At 66.6% G+C, this 13730-nt stretch overlaps 1 protein-coding gene across 7 annotated transcripts in view; it reads left to right on the top strand.

The window, feature by feature from the left end:
- Nucleotides 1–13730, top strand: part of ADGRB1 (adhesion G protein-coupled receptor B1) — a 49028-nt gene that overhangs the window by 27450 nt on the left and 7848 nt on the right. For 4 of the 7 annotated variants that reach the window (XM_056125333.1, XM_056125336.1, XM_056125334.1 and 1 more), the window contains 7 exons: nt 7168–7309; nt 9706–9809; nt 11405–11507; nt 11778–11928; nt 12108–12177; nt 12470–12536; nt 13208–13293. In XM_056125333.1, coding sequence (XP_055981308.1) covers nt 7168–7309; nt 9706–9809; nt 11405–11507; nt 11778–11928; nt 12108–12177; nt 12470–12536; nt 13208–13293 — 723 coding nt within the window. The remainder of the gene's footprint in view (nt 1–7167; nt 7310–9705; nt 9810–11404; nt 11508–11777; nt 11929–12107; nt 12178–12469; nt 12537–13207; nt 13294–13730) is intronic. The other 3 variants (XM_056125337.1, XM_056125338.1, XM_056125339.1) reach the window with 2 other exon arrangements.

Raw genomic sequence — 13730 nt, forward strand, 5'->3', positions numbered from 1 at the left:
TGGATGGTTGAGTGAGTGGATGACTGGATGGGTGAGTGGATGGACAGGATGGATGATCGGTGAAAGCGGATGAATTATTGGTAACAATAACAGTGACACAGCCAGGAGCACATTATAGGAGTTCAAGTTTGTGGTTCTGAAAGGACTGCTCCCTGGTCTCCATTTACAGGAAGTTGAAAAAGTTTCCAAGCATCCTTTCCAAGAATAGAACAAGGCGTTATTACATAGAGCACTGGTGGGCTGGCGCAGCCCTCGGAGATGTGCTGTGCCCTCACTTGAAAGCAGGATCTTAACACAAGCTGGGTCCTGGCCATTTGCCCTCCCTGGCACCCATTTCGTGTTGCCAGCATTTCTGGCATGTCCTTTGCCAGATGTGCCCCTTACCTTGGGGACTCCAGGAAGGGTCACTTGCCGTGCATCAGCTGGTTGTTTCTGAGAAGTTCTCCAGGGAGCTCCTATCTCTGGGGGTGGGGCGCCACCCCTGAGTCTGGGCTCTCAGTTTCGGGCTCTTGATTCAGGCTGGGGAGGGGGGATGTGGTGTAGGGGATGGGTGTCGCTGGGAGGCTGACCCACAGCACATACCTTTGGCAGTGCCGCTCAGTGCCCCGCACCAGCTGCTAGCAGATATGGTGATGGAGACTCGGGTACCCGCTCACCATGGGGGTCTCCTCTGCACCACACAGAGCAACCATCCCCACCGCTGTCCTGGGAGACCTGTCCGAGTCTCTGCCCAGTACAGGGCCCCTTTAAGAGAAGAGCCTTTCCGCCCCCTTGGTTTCCCTGGAGAGGGCAGTGAGGGGGCAGGCCCAGGGGGGTGAGGGGCCCAGCGGAAGGGAAACTTGGCAGGAGCCCCGGAGGCTGTCAGCGGCCTTCCCAGCCTGGTTTCTCCCACGCGCTGGATCTTTCTGGGGCTGACAGGGCCTAGAGGAGGCTGGGGGACAGGGCAGTGTAGAGGGCCTCTCTGGTGGTCCGGGAAGGGTCACTGGACACAGGAGAATGGGGAGCTGGTGCTGTTATTCCTCCCATCTGCATGGGAGGTGCTTGAGGCTGGGGGAGGGGCTGCCTCCTGGTCGCTGCCCCCTCTGGCCCCGAATGTCCTTCCCACTTGGCCTGAGCAGGGCAGAGCAGAGGTGGCCGAGGTTGGCTGAGCAGCTGCCCTTCTTCTGGCTGTCCGGGAGCTGAAGGAGCCTTTGGGTCCTGAGGCCACAGCTGCTGTCATGTGGCCTTGCATGGTCACAAGCCCAGGCTCAGACCTGACCAGCACCCCAGTGCAGACCAGTGGACCCTGCTACGGCAATGGTTCAAGCCTATGGCCCTTTTGGGCCCTGTGATCTGCTGGGCTGGGACCCCTTCGACTCAGCGGCCTCACTGCCCCCTCCCCAGGCCCAGCAACTGTCCTTGTGCCCCCTGTCACATACCCACGTCCTGTCTGCCTCTTGCACACTGCATTCCAGGCCTCTCTGCTCACTGAGGGAATGGGTCTGCTACCCAGCAGGCACCCCTCCCCAGCAGGGACCCCTAGGGACCCCACCCCCAGCAGGGACTCTGTCCCCCTAGCAGGGACCCCAACCCCCCACAGGGACCTTACCTCCTGCAGGGACTCCAGCGTTCACAGGGACCACCTCCCCTTAGTCGGGATCCCAACCCCAGCAGGGACACTGACCCCCCCCCCGAGGGACCCTGAGCCCCCCGCAAGACTTCCTTCCCCAGCAGGAACCCCGAACCCCCATGGGACCCCAACCCCCGCGGAACCACTTCCCCACAGTGGCAGCTCCTTGCAGAGCCCCAGACACTAGGAGAGGGCACCCATTTTCCGCTGTGCCCACAGGAGTGCTGTCCTCCAGTATATCTGCACCGGTCCATGCACTCCTCTGTCCACCCTCCAACCTTCTGCTGTGTATATGTTCGTCCAGCCACCACCCATCCACCACCCTCCTGTCCACACGCCCATCCAACCATCCATCCATATTTCCATCAGCCTGTCCACCCATCCACTCACCTATCCTCCCACTGATCTGCCCAACTGTCCATTAGTCTGTCCCTCTGTCCACCCACCCACCCATCCATCCACCTGCTCACCCATCCATCCATCCGGCCATCAGTCTTCCCGTCCATTGCTCACTCATCTGTCCTCTGTCCATCCACCCACCTACTCACCCATCTATTCACTCACAAATTCAGTTTCTGTTCCCCCAGCCAGCAAGCCATCACCCACCCACCGCACCGTCTATCTATTCATCCATCTATCCATCTACCCATCCATCCATCCACATACCTATTCATCCATCCACCCAACCATCTATTCACTCACTCATCCATCCACCCATGCATCCATCCATCCTCCCACCCATTTATTCATCCATCCACCATCCATCCCTCCATCCATCTACCCAACCTATTTATCTGCCCATCCATTCATCCATCCATCCATCCATCTCCCCACCTGTACACCCACCCACCATCCATCTGTCCATCCACTCACTCACCTTTCCATCCCTCTACCCATTCATCCCCCCACTCTTCCTCAGGGGTGGTTTCCCAGAGGAAGGCCAGCACTGGGTGCTCTCACCTGGGGAGGGCTGTAGTCACCTGGCAGGTTGAGTGATCCCATGTGCACACCAGATGCCTCCCAGGGGTCCTGGAAGAGGCTCCTTCCTCCAGCTTGTTTCAGAACCCCCCACTTCAGACTGTGCAGGGGTCCTCACCCCAGCAGGGATGGGGGTGCTGGGAGCAGGGCCTGGGATGTGGGGGGCAGAGGAAGGCCCCAGGCTCATTCGCTCGGCCTTGGTGCGGAGGAGCCTGCAGATGAGTGTCCAGAGGCCACTCCAGGGGCCCGGCAGGAGTGAGGTCTGCGCAGGCCTGGCCCATGAGGCCTCCCTTGGGGCAGCTCTGCCACCACCTGCCCATCCTGTGTACATCAGTGCTTGCTGGGGACTTGGAGAAGGGACAATCAAGGGCTTGTTCTGAGGAGGAGCTGGCGGTCATGGTGATGGCGCTGATAGTTGAGGCAATGCCAGTGGTCATGGCGAGGGTGGCCATGAGGACTGTGCCGGAGGCTGCTGTGGCTTTGCTCGTGGCAGTGTGTGTCACTGGGTGCCCCTGTCTGGGCAGGGGCGGTGGTGGTGTGAGCGTGTTGCTGGAAGCCCCTGCCCGGGCAATGGCGGTGGCGGGGGTATCGGAGTGAGGTGGCTGCTGTTGAGGGTGTGGCTGGCAGAGTGGCGGGGAGTGCCGAGATGCGGCCGTGTGGCAGTGCTAGAATGTTCTGGTGTTTGCGCGGTGATGGGATTGTGTCCCCCTGGATGATTGCAATGGCAGGCACAGCTGGGACCGCAGTGATGACAGCTGTGGGTGTGGGGGTGACATGGCGTGGTGGTGGTGGTGCTCTTTGAGCACCGGGGGAGGGCAGTTCGTGGTGGTGCCAGGGACTCAAGCTCCCTAAGGGACATGTGTGAGCCGCCCTGCAGGCCACACAGTCATGTGGCGGCTGAACTGACCAGTAGGGAGCAAAGGGGTGGGCCCGGGAGAGGGGCGGCCACGGGGCTGACTATGCCCGGTGGAGTCTGGGCTGAGCTAGAGCTGTGGCCCCACGGGGCACCCAGTGGCCAGCCGTAAGGACTTGGCAGCCAGGGGACAGGGGCATGGCTGCTGGCCTCCAGTTGGTCCAGTGGCAGAGGAAGGGAGTAGGGGGCAGAGGCAAAAGGGCAAAGGGCTCAGGAATAATCTGGGGGCAGCTAGACCCTCCCTGGTCCCTTTGTTTCCAAGTGGGGCTGGGGTGTTGGGCTCTCTGGGCGTCCCTGCTGACCGGAGGGTGGGAACAGAGGACCCTGCAGGGACAGTGGGGTCACTAGGAACAGCAAGGACAGTGGGAGCAATGGGGACCGAGGAGACAGTGGGCTCAGCAGGGCCGGTCTGGCGCCTGGAGGCTGCGATTTCTCAGGCGGTCAGCGCCAGGCTGGCCCCAAGACGCATCTTGGGAACATGAGCAGCCCAGAAGAGCCCACAAGGCTGCCCCGGGCGCCTGTCCAGGCTGGGGGCTGGGGGAGCAAGGCCAGGCCCACAGTGACCTATGGCAGGGCAGGTGTCTCCAGGGGGTCTGCAGGGTCCTCCCGGGTTACAGGACCCAGCTGGGGTCAGGTGGGGCCCTGACCCGGGGTTCTTCTCTCTCTGGTGAAGGAACCGAGGTCGGGGGCTCCCGGGAGCAGCAGGAAGCTCTGCCTGCTGCATGCAGCTGTGTGGCCAGGGGGCAGCAGGGCGGCAGGTGGCCGGTGGTCCATGTTGCACTGGGCTGAGGGCCTGTCTGCGCGGGCTTCCTGCTGGAGGAGACGGGGCGAGTCGGCCTAGTGCTCGGAGGGGATGGTAGAGAGAGGGGGGCTCCTGAGGCCCCAGCGAGTCGCTGTGCCGAGAGTTTGGGGGCCTGGGAAGCCCCGGCTGCAGCCGCCCACTGCCCGATCCTCGCTCCGCAGCGCTGAGTCACCCGCGCCACGTGACCAGCCAACCGGCCCCAGGGGACGCCGAGCCGGTCCCATAATAGCACCTGCTCGTGGGCTGTGGGGCTCGGGGTGAACCTCCCGCAGTACCAGTGGGCCTGCACCCCCTCCCCACTCAGCTCCAGGCAGCTGGGGAGGGACCCCAGACTGGCCGGGGCAGGAGGGCACAGCCACAGCCCAAGAACACCAAGTCCTAGCACTGCCGGTCCCCCACCTCCAGGAGCGGCCCACACCCAGGGACCCAGCCTATAAGCCTCTGCCCGCTGCTGTGGCCCCTCCGGGTCCCAGGAACAGGGCCCTGCCCAGGGCACTGAGGTGGCGGGCAGTGGGGCTCGTGGCCGCGGCATGGATGGGCAGGTCTGCCGGGTACTGGCCTTCCCTGGAGCCCCGGTCTGGGGGGCCCTGCCCCCCTCAGTCGGCCCTCCATAGGTCCAGGAAGGCCGGGGCCAACCCCGACCCTCCTCCTCTGCTCCGGCACACCACGGCCCCTCGCCCTGGACAGCTCCGGGGAAGGCGGCTAGTGCTGCCCCAGATCCTCGGGCCCGGGTGGGGGGCCTGGGCTCCATGACCCAGATAATGCCAGTTCCAAAGCCCAGCCAGGGTCAGCAGCACTGCGTGGGCTGCGGTCACTGCGTGGGAGGAGACACAGCCACTGGTGGGAGGAGGATGGTCTGCTGCATGGCAGGCAGAGGGGACGGGCATCAGATGTGGGCAGGGGGGACGGGCACAGAAGCATGTGGGTCAACCTGGGCCCCCATCTCCTGGGAAGTGGTGACAGCCACCTTTCCCTGATCTGGCCAGAGGTCCAGGGCCAAAGGGCCGTGGCGTGCCGGGAGCAGAAGTGGGGGGCCCGGGGATGGAGCAGGCCAACCTGGGCCCCATCTCCAGGGAGGAGGCTGCCAGCTGGTATCCTGGTGCCCTGCAGACCACCAGCCCTGTGGGACCTGCCAGCCACTAGCCTGACCAGCCCCCGAGCCTAGATGCAGGGCCCCGACATGCAGAGCTGCTTCTCAGATGCTGGCTGAGTACAGCGGGCCAGGCGCTGACCTTGCACGTGGCCAACCCAGGTTGCATCTTTGATGTACCCTGTGGCCCCCGAGCACCCCCAAGAATAATTCCTGAGTGCAGAGCCGGAAGTAACCCCTGAGCACTGCTAGGTCGTAACCCCCCCTCCCAGGAAAAAAAAATACCAAAAGAAACAAAAATCAGATGCTCGCTCAATAAGGTGGACATGGCTGGACCTCAGGAGCCTCAGGTCCTGGACCTGCAGAACCCCTGCAGAGTGCCCTGCTGGCCGGAGTCTGGTACACACGGCTGGAGCCAGGGCAGACACACGGGCGCTGGTGGCCTGTGCCCTGTCCTGACCCATCCTTGGAGGTTCTGGGGTGAAGGGCGCAGGCGCTGGCCAGGCTCCGACAGGCTGGGCCAGCTCTGCACGGTGCCAAGGCCTGGCTGGCCCTGCTGCCTCCTTGACCCACTTCATTTCCACTCTGAGCTCTGGGGTCCACCTCCCTCGAGGACTCTGCTGGCCTTCGGGGACCGCCAGGCTGGGCTGCAGCAGGCGGGTACTGACTGGTGGCCGGGTCACCCCATGATTCCTGCGGCTCTCAAGAGACCTGGGCTCCCCCCTCGGTGCTTAGTGGGTCCCCGACGATGGGTGAGCTTTGGGCCCCTGTGCCCGCGTGGGCAGAGGACAGCATCTTCCTGGATGCTCCTCAGCAGGGCCTCGCCTCACCCATGCCTCTGCCTCAGTTTCCCTCTGTTCTCAAACGGAGAAGAGGCAAGAAGGATAGGGCTGAGGGTCCCACCCAGAGACCTTCACCTGGGGCAGCAAGTTCAGCAGGGACGTGGCATAGTATCTCCCCCAAATCAAGAGGCTCTGGCTCCCTGGCCTGGGGGCCGGGGACATGCGCTTGTCTCCAGAACTGAGGGATGGGGGCTTTCCTGGTGAGCATCGGGAAGAGGAGACACCAGCAGGGCCTTGGGGGTGGGGGTGTCCCTGGGGTGACCCTGGTGGCTGCATCCATCCGTTGGCGGCCTGGGCCCTTCTGGGGCCCTGCGCTGCTTGTCTGGGGGCCTCGGGGTTCGGCACCCCCACCCGCGGCGTTGGCTTTTGTCTCAGACCGCCTGCGGGCCGGGTCCCGGCGCGGCGGGCGCCCTGGCATCTGGTCCCCCGAGTGCTGTGGCCGACTCTGGGGTCCGGGGCGGGGGGGGGGGGGGGGGGGCTTGGTTGCCGCCGCCGGGTTCAAAAGGGGGTGCCAGGCGGGGGCGCGGAGGCCCGGCCTGGCCCGCGGCCCCTCCCCCTCCAAGGTCGCGGCGCCCCCGCCCCCCGCGCGCTCGGGCCGCCCCCGGTGCCGGTGCCGGTGCTGGTGCCGGTGCCGGGCTGTGCGCGCGGGGCGCGGCGCGCGCGGCGGGCGCGGGGCCAGCTGCGGGCCTGGGCTCGGGCGGCCGCGCTCCCGCGACTCGCTCTCCCGTGCTCTGGGCCGGCGGCGGCGGCGGCGGCGCGGGCATGGGGCGCGGGGCGGCGGGGGCCGGCGGGGGCCGGGCCGGGCGCGCGCAGGTGCGGGCCGGGCCGGGCGGGCCGGGCGGGCCGGGCGGGCCGGGCCGGGCCGGGCGGGCCCGCGGCCGCCGCCGCTCACGCCGCCCCCTGCCTGTGTCCGCCCGCCCGCCCCGCCCCCAGACCCTCCTCCCCCGCACCCCCGCAGCTCGGGCCCTGGTCGTGGCGCGGCTGCCGCACGGTGCCCCTCGACGCCCTCCGGACGCGCTGCCTGTGTGACCGGCTGTCCACCTTCGCCATCTTAGCCCAGCTCAGCGCCGACGCGGTGAGACCCCCGGGGCGCGGGCGGGCGCGGGGCGGGCGCGCGGGGGGCGCGGGGCGGGCGCGAGGCGGGCGCGCGGGGCCGGGGCGCGCGGGGCGGGCAGTGCGCGCGGGGGCGCGCGGGGCCGCGGGGGGCGCGCGGGGGGCTCCGGGGGCGCGGGCCGGGGCCCGGGATCCCGGCCCGGCTCGGGCGCGGGGGAGGGGCCGCGCCGCGCCGCGCACCCCCGGGAAGGGCCGCCTCGGGCGGGCCGGGCCGCCTCCTCTCCCCTGCGTTCTTGTGGGGGCTGTGGGTTTCCATAGCAACTGCATCTGGGGCCCGCGCCTGGCGGGGGCCGGTGCTGGGCTCCCGGGGGTGCGGGGGACTCTCCGGTGCCGGCCCGAGGACTGCGCCCTGCGGCCGCCCCAGGGAGGGGGCCTGCGCCCCTGGCCCAGCCGGGGTGGCCCGGCGGGGTGGCGGGAGCTGGGTGCAGGCCCTCAGCATCCCGCTCCGCTCAGCGCGAGGCCTGCGTGGTGCTCACCCCCGTTTGTCCTCTGGAAGTGCCAGCCGGAGCCCCCCCAGCCCATCCCAACGGAACCGCATCTCGAGGGCCGTGCTCTGGGCCCTCTCTGTCCACCTAGGGCCCAGGAGGGACTTTCCCCCGAGAGAGCTGGAGAGGGGGGCAGACGGAGCAGGGCGGCAGAGGGGCTGCACTCGGTGGACAGGGCCTGCAGGCCCCACATTCTCCTCTCCCAGGCCCACCCCTGTGCCTCAGTTTCCCTCTGCAGCTGCTGGGGCTCAGTGGGCAAGGGTCCCGTGGCCCTGGGGGGTGGTGCGGGGGACCCAGACAGGTGAGCATCCAGGCCGTGGGTGGGCATCAGGGTTGACAGTGGGGAACTCTGGGTGGGGAGTCTGGAGGGTCTCCCAGGACCAGCATGTGTCTGAGGAGACCATGGGAGGGCCAGGCTCAGTCCTGGCAGGGGCCTGGGCTGGAGGGGGTCACTGCTGCAGTCTGGGGTGGATGGCACACTGCTGCCGGGGTCTCTCCTCAGACTGGGGAGGACAGGTCAGGGTCACTATGGGGGCAGGTCACTGACAGGGTCAGAGGGTGACGGGGTCAGGGAATGACGAGTCAGGGAGTGATGGGGTCAGGGTGTTACAAGGTTAGGGAGCAATGGGGTCAAGGAGTGACGGGGTCAGGGGGTGAGAAGGTCAGAGGGTGACGGGGTCAGGGAGTAACAAGCTCAGTGAGTGCCAGGGTTAGGGTGCGCCGGGGTCAGAAGGTGACAGGGTCAGGGTGATAGGACAGCATGATGGGTCCCTGGGGTGGGTGGATGGGGAGGGGGAGGCTACGGGTGGCTGAGACTGGAGAGCGACTGCTACAGCCCGGAACAGTCCCAGGGCCCTGGTGGAGTTTGCATGACAGGCAGAGATGGGAGCCTCCGGGCTGCAAAGCAAAGCCCCAGGGCTGCAAGTACAAAGGCCCTGGGGCAGCCTGGACATGAGGGCCAAGGCCCAGATTCCTGCCTGGGACGTTCCCAGATCCACCATCCATCACCCTTCTGGCACGCCTGTCTGTATCCCCGCTCCCCACTGCCTGGATCCTGCAGGGCTCGCGGGGCACCCGGCCCTGGCCTCCCGCTTGGCCACCATGACTAGAGGCCAGCCCAGCACCCTGCCCCTGCCCCACTGACCTCCGTGTGGCTATGGGTCAGTCTCAGGGAGGGCACTCGGGCCTCTCGGGGTCCTGCTCTGCAGACAACCCTGCAGGGTCGGGTGTCTGGCCCGCCGTGTCTGCGGAGCACAGTGGGTGCTGACCAGGGGACCTGCTTGGAGAAGGTGTCCTAGTCCTGGTCAACTTGTCGTGCTCCACACCAGTCTTCCATCCCACTCATTCACCCTCCTCCCCCCACTCACTCACTCTCCTCCACCCCTTCTTCCCCCTTCACCAAGCCCAGAGCTGTGTGCATGGGGGGTGGGGGGGGAGGAGGCGCAGGCCTGGTGCTTGCCTCTGGGGTCTCTGGGTCCTGGGTCAGTTTGCACCATCCACTTGCTGTGGCCAGTATGCCCTGGGAGACACTCTTGGGGTCCCAAGAACCCAATCATGTGGTCATGGGGGCAGCTCCGGGCTCTGTGGGGTGGGGGCAGTGGCTGTGGCTGAGGCTGTGAGGTTCCAGCAGGAACCCCGAAACCTCTTGGGAGGTTGGCACAGGCGGCAGCTAGGAGGGCCTTGGACAAGATGGAGCATTTGAGAGAAACCCTGCATCTGGGGTTGGGGCCAGGGTGCTTGGAGGGGTCTACGGGTGTGGCGTGCGGGGCGGCTGGCACACGTGGCGGGGATGAGGGCCGTGGTCCTGTGTGGGAAGGACAGGGGTGGCTTCTGGGGGGAGGGTCACACCCTCAGCATCCCGCCCGCCCCACAGAACATGGAGAAGGTGATCGTGCCGTCCGTGACGCTCATCGTGGGCTGCGGCGTCTCGTCCCTGACGCTCCTCCTGCTCATCATCATCTACGTGTCCGTGTGGAGGTGCGAGGGCGGCGGCCGTGGGCGGGGTGGGGGCTTGGCTCCAGGGTTCTCGCCTTTGCCTCTGTGGCTCCCACTGGGCCCTCCCCACTCTCTCCTGCACGTCGTTCCGCCCAGAGTCAGCCTGGACAGAGCAAGAGATGGACAAACTTCCCTCCCCGCCTTCACGGGCCTGAGGGGCTGAGGCTGCATCTGACCGTGCCCCTCTGCACGCTGGGCCTGCTCGTTTCCTGGGTGAGGGGCGGAGGTGCCCACCAGCGTGTGTGCCCCGAGCCAGTGGGCTGTCTCTGTCCCCTATTCCCAGTGCGGCCCCTCGAGCACCCTGGCCCTGCCAGCACTCCCAGCGTGGCCCACGGCAGCCAGAGGCTGGGGGGCCCATGAGGCTGACACTGCCACTGGAGGGTCTGTACTTGGTCCCCCAGACCCACCCTCTGCATGTGAGTGAGGGGAGCTCTGCTGTGGCCTGGAGGTCCCCAGGGGGTGGGGACCCAGGGAAGCCCCCCAGCCCCTTCTCTGTCTCCACTGCTCCCTCAGTGTCTGCCTGCGGACAGTGCTGTAGCAGAAGCACGGCTGCCTGGCCCTGCCGTGTCCACCCCCCGCACTCAGTGGGCAGGCTCCGCAGCCCAGACCACACAGCTGGGCCGTGGCCAGGCCACCATGCCCTCGGAGCAGCCCTCTTGGAGCCCCGGGTCAGCTGAGCTGTGTCAACAGGCAGTCAGTGTGCGGGGTGGTGTACTGTGTGGTGGGCCGGAAGCAGCATCATGGCAATGCCGTGGCGGTGAGGGTGTCGGTGCTGATGGTAGTGGTGATGGTGTTTCTGGATGTGGTGGTGATGGTGGTGGTTTTGGTGATGATGGTACTGGGGTGATGGTGGCGAGGTGGGTGCTGATGGGAGTGGTGCTGGGAGTGGTAGTGGTGATGATGGTGGTGAGGAGGTGCTGATGGTGTTGGTGGTAGTGATGGTGATGGGAGTGGTGGTGGTGGTAGTGATGGTGCTGATGGTGGTGGTGATGGTAGTGGTGGTAGAGGTGATGGTGGTTGAGGTGGAGGTGATGGTGGGTGGTGATGGTGGAGGTAATGATGGTGGTTATAGTACTGGAGATGATGGTGCTGGTGGTGGTGCTGGTTGTGGTAGTGATGGTGGCTGAGGTGATGGTGGTGGTGATGGGGATGTTGATGGTAGTGGTGGAGGTAATGGTAGTGGTGGTGATGTGATGGTGGTGGTGGAGGTGATGGTGTTGGTGGTGGTGCTTGTTGTGGTACTGATGGTGGAGGTGATGATGGTGGTGGAGGTGATGGTGGTTGAGGTGGAGGTGATGGTGGTGATGGTGACGGTGGTGGTGATGGTGGTGATAGTGGAGGTAATGATGGTGGTGATAGTACTGGAAGTGATGGTGCTGTTGGTGGTGCTGGTTGTGGTGTTGATGGTGATGGTGCTGGTGCTGGTGGTAGATGGTGATGGTGGTGATGATGGTGGTAGTGCCGGTTGTGACCAGTTACTGCAGGGTAGGGGTACTCTGGCCTTGGTGCCCCGGATGCCCAGATCACTTATTGAAGAGGCCTCAGTGGGTGCCAGCATGAGCCCTGCTCCCGCCCAGGTACATCCGCTCGGAAAGGTCTGTCATCCTGCTCAACTTCTGCCTGTCCATCATTTCCTCCAACGCACTCATCCTCATCGGACAGACCCAGACGCGCAACAAAGTAGGTGCCCCTCCCCCCTGCCCCCCATCCCCACAGTCCGGGCCACAGGGACTCTCACTGAGGCGTGCTCTCTGCCCCCGGCCCAGCACCCACTGGGAATCCGGGTCAGAGCTGCCAGGCCGGGGGCGCCAGGGCTCAGCTGGTTCTGGGGCGGGGTCAGCAGAGCAGGGGGCACCCAGGGTACTGGGGCTGCTCTCTGGCACCTGCCCGGGGCTGTCTCCTCGGCACGGGAGGGCAGGAGGCCAGCACCACGCGGCTGTGTGCCCCCAGGTGGTGTGCACGCTGGTGGCTGCCTTCCTCCACTTCTTCTTCCTGTCGTCCTTCTGCTGGGTGCTCACCGAGGCCTGGCAGTCCTACATGGCCGTGACTGGCCGCCTCCGGAACCGCCTCATTCGCAAGCGCTTCCTCTGCCTGGGCTGGGGTGAGTGACCGCCCCCGCCCCGGGGAGGGCCCTGGGTGAGTGTCCTCTCCCCGACCCGGGGGCCCCGGCCTCCACTGGCATGTCTGTCCCTCCGCCCCCAGCTGCGGGCTGCACACACACCTGTGTCCTCTGAGCCCGGAGGTAGAGGAGCACGCGGCCACCCTACCCTCTCCCCCCAGGGCTCCCTGCGCTGGTCGTGGCCGTGTCCGTGGGCTTCACCAAGGCCAAAGGGTACAGCACCATGAACTAGTGAGTCGGGGCGGGGTGGGGGTGGCGGCGGTCCCGGCCTTCCCACCGGAAGCTGAGGGCTGCCAGCCCATGCCCAGGGCCTCCCTCCCAGTGTCTCCCTGAGTGGCCTGGCAGCCTCTCCATGCCTCGGTTTCCCTTCCTGGGCTCTTCCTCTGCAGAAGCCCAAGCCTGGGCCGTGGCTGAGGAAAGCTTCTGACGGGGGCGGGATGAGGCGGCCCTGGGTGCCTGCGGTGGCCTCACCCCGCTGGGGGTCTGGGCGCCCGGGCTGGCCGCTGACCCGGTCCCTCTGCAGCTGCTGGCTCTCCCTGGAGGGGGGACTGCTGTACGCCTTCGTGGGACCTGCGGCCGCTGTCGTGCTGGTACTGACCCCTGGAGTCCTGCGGGGCAGCTGTGCGTGGGGGGGCGCGAGCCGTGGGCTGGAGGCTGGCTCTGTCTGCTGGAGGGGGGCCCAGAGCCCTGTCTCCCTGCCGCCTGCTTGGCCTGGGGCATCCGCATCAGTGCGGCTTCCCAGGCCGAGCCCCCAGGGGGTGGGGGACGGCCAGGCCAGTCTCCCCACAGCCTCAGCGCAGGGCTGACCCCGGGCGCCCCGGTGACCTCTGTCTACGCTGCCTGCAGCCGGGAAACCAGGTCACCGGGGAGGGGCGCCTCGTCGGGGCTCAGCTGCTGGGCCCGGAACTTTCCATTCATGGTTATAGGCAGGTGGGCTGCCGTGTCCAGAGCCACCGGAGGCTGCATGGTCCCAGTGCTGCTCATCCCCAGGCCCTGGGCCCAGGAGCGTGGCTGGGGTGGACCTCCGTCTGGAGCAGGGCCTCGGGGCCATGGGAGGGGCCCAGGAGGTCTCGGAAGGACTGGCCTGGTCCCCCCATGTGTCCCCATGGCAGCTGGCAGAGCGGGTACAGGGAGGTGGCCCCGAGAAGGGTGAGCCCCTGTGTCCTGGGCCGTGGGGCCAGGCTGGGTGCATCGGCGTCTATCTGGGCCCTCTGCCCCCTCAGTGCCCAGAGCCCGGGGTGACCCACCCCTCCCCCTGCAGGTCAACATGGTCGTGGGCATCCTGGTGTTCAACAAGCTGGTGTCTAAGGACGGCATCCCCGACAAGAAGCTCAAGGAGCGGGCGGGGTACGGCACTGCCCGCCTTGGGGCCCGGGCCCGTCAGCCTGGTCGTCAGGAGCCCTGGGTCAGAGGGGCGGGGCACGAGGGAGATCCCGGGGGCCGCTGAGCTCGGAGCCCCTGCCCGGCTGTATCTGCGGGCGTCTCCCCACCCCTCCGTGCCAGTCTGCTTGTCTCTGTGCTTCGACCCTTGCCTCTCCCTGCTGACCCGTCCTGGCCAGGCGCTCAGGTCCTCAGGTCAGCCCCGGGCCTGGACTCTGCCCCCCCCACCCACACACACTTGCAGGAGCCCCACCCAACGCCCCGCCCCTTCCGGGGGCCTGGTTGCCTCAGGCCCCCACCAACTGCACCCTGCCTCCTCTCAGATGGGCCAGGGCTGAGGCCCCACACACAGGCCACACAAAGACCCACACACGGACCCACACACCAGTACATGGTTCCACACA

This window comes from Sorex fumeus, unplaced genomic scaffold (genome assembly GCF_029834395.1).
Source record: "Sorex fumeus unplaced genomic scaffold, SorFum_2.1 ptg000054l, whole genome shotgun sequence".
NCBI lineage: Eukaryota > Metazoa > Chordata > Mammalia > Eulipotyphla > Soricidae > Sorex > Sorex fumeus.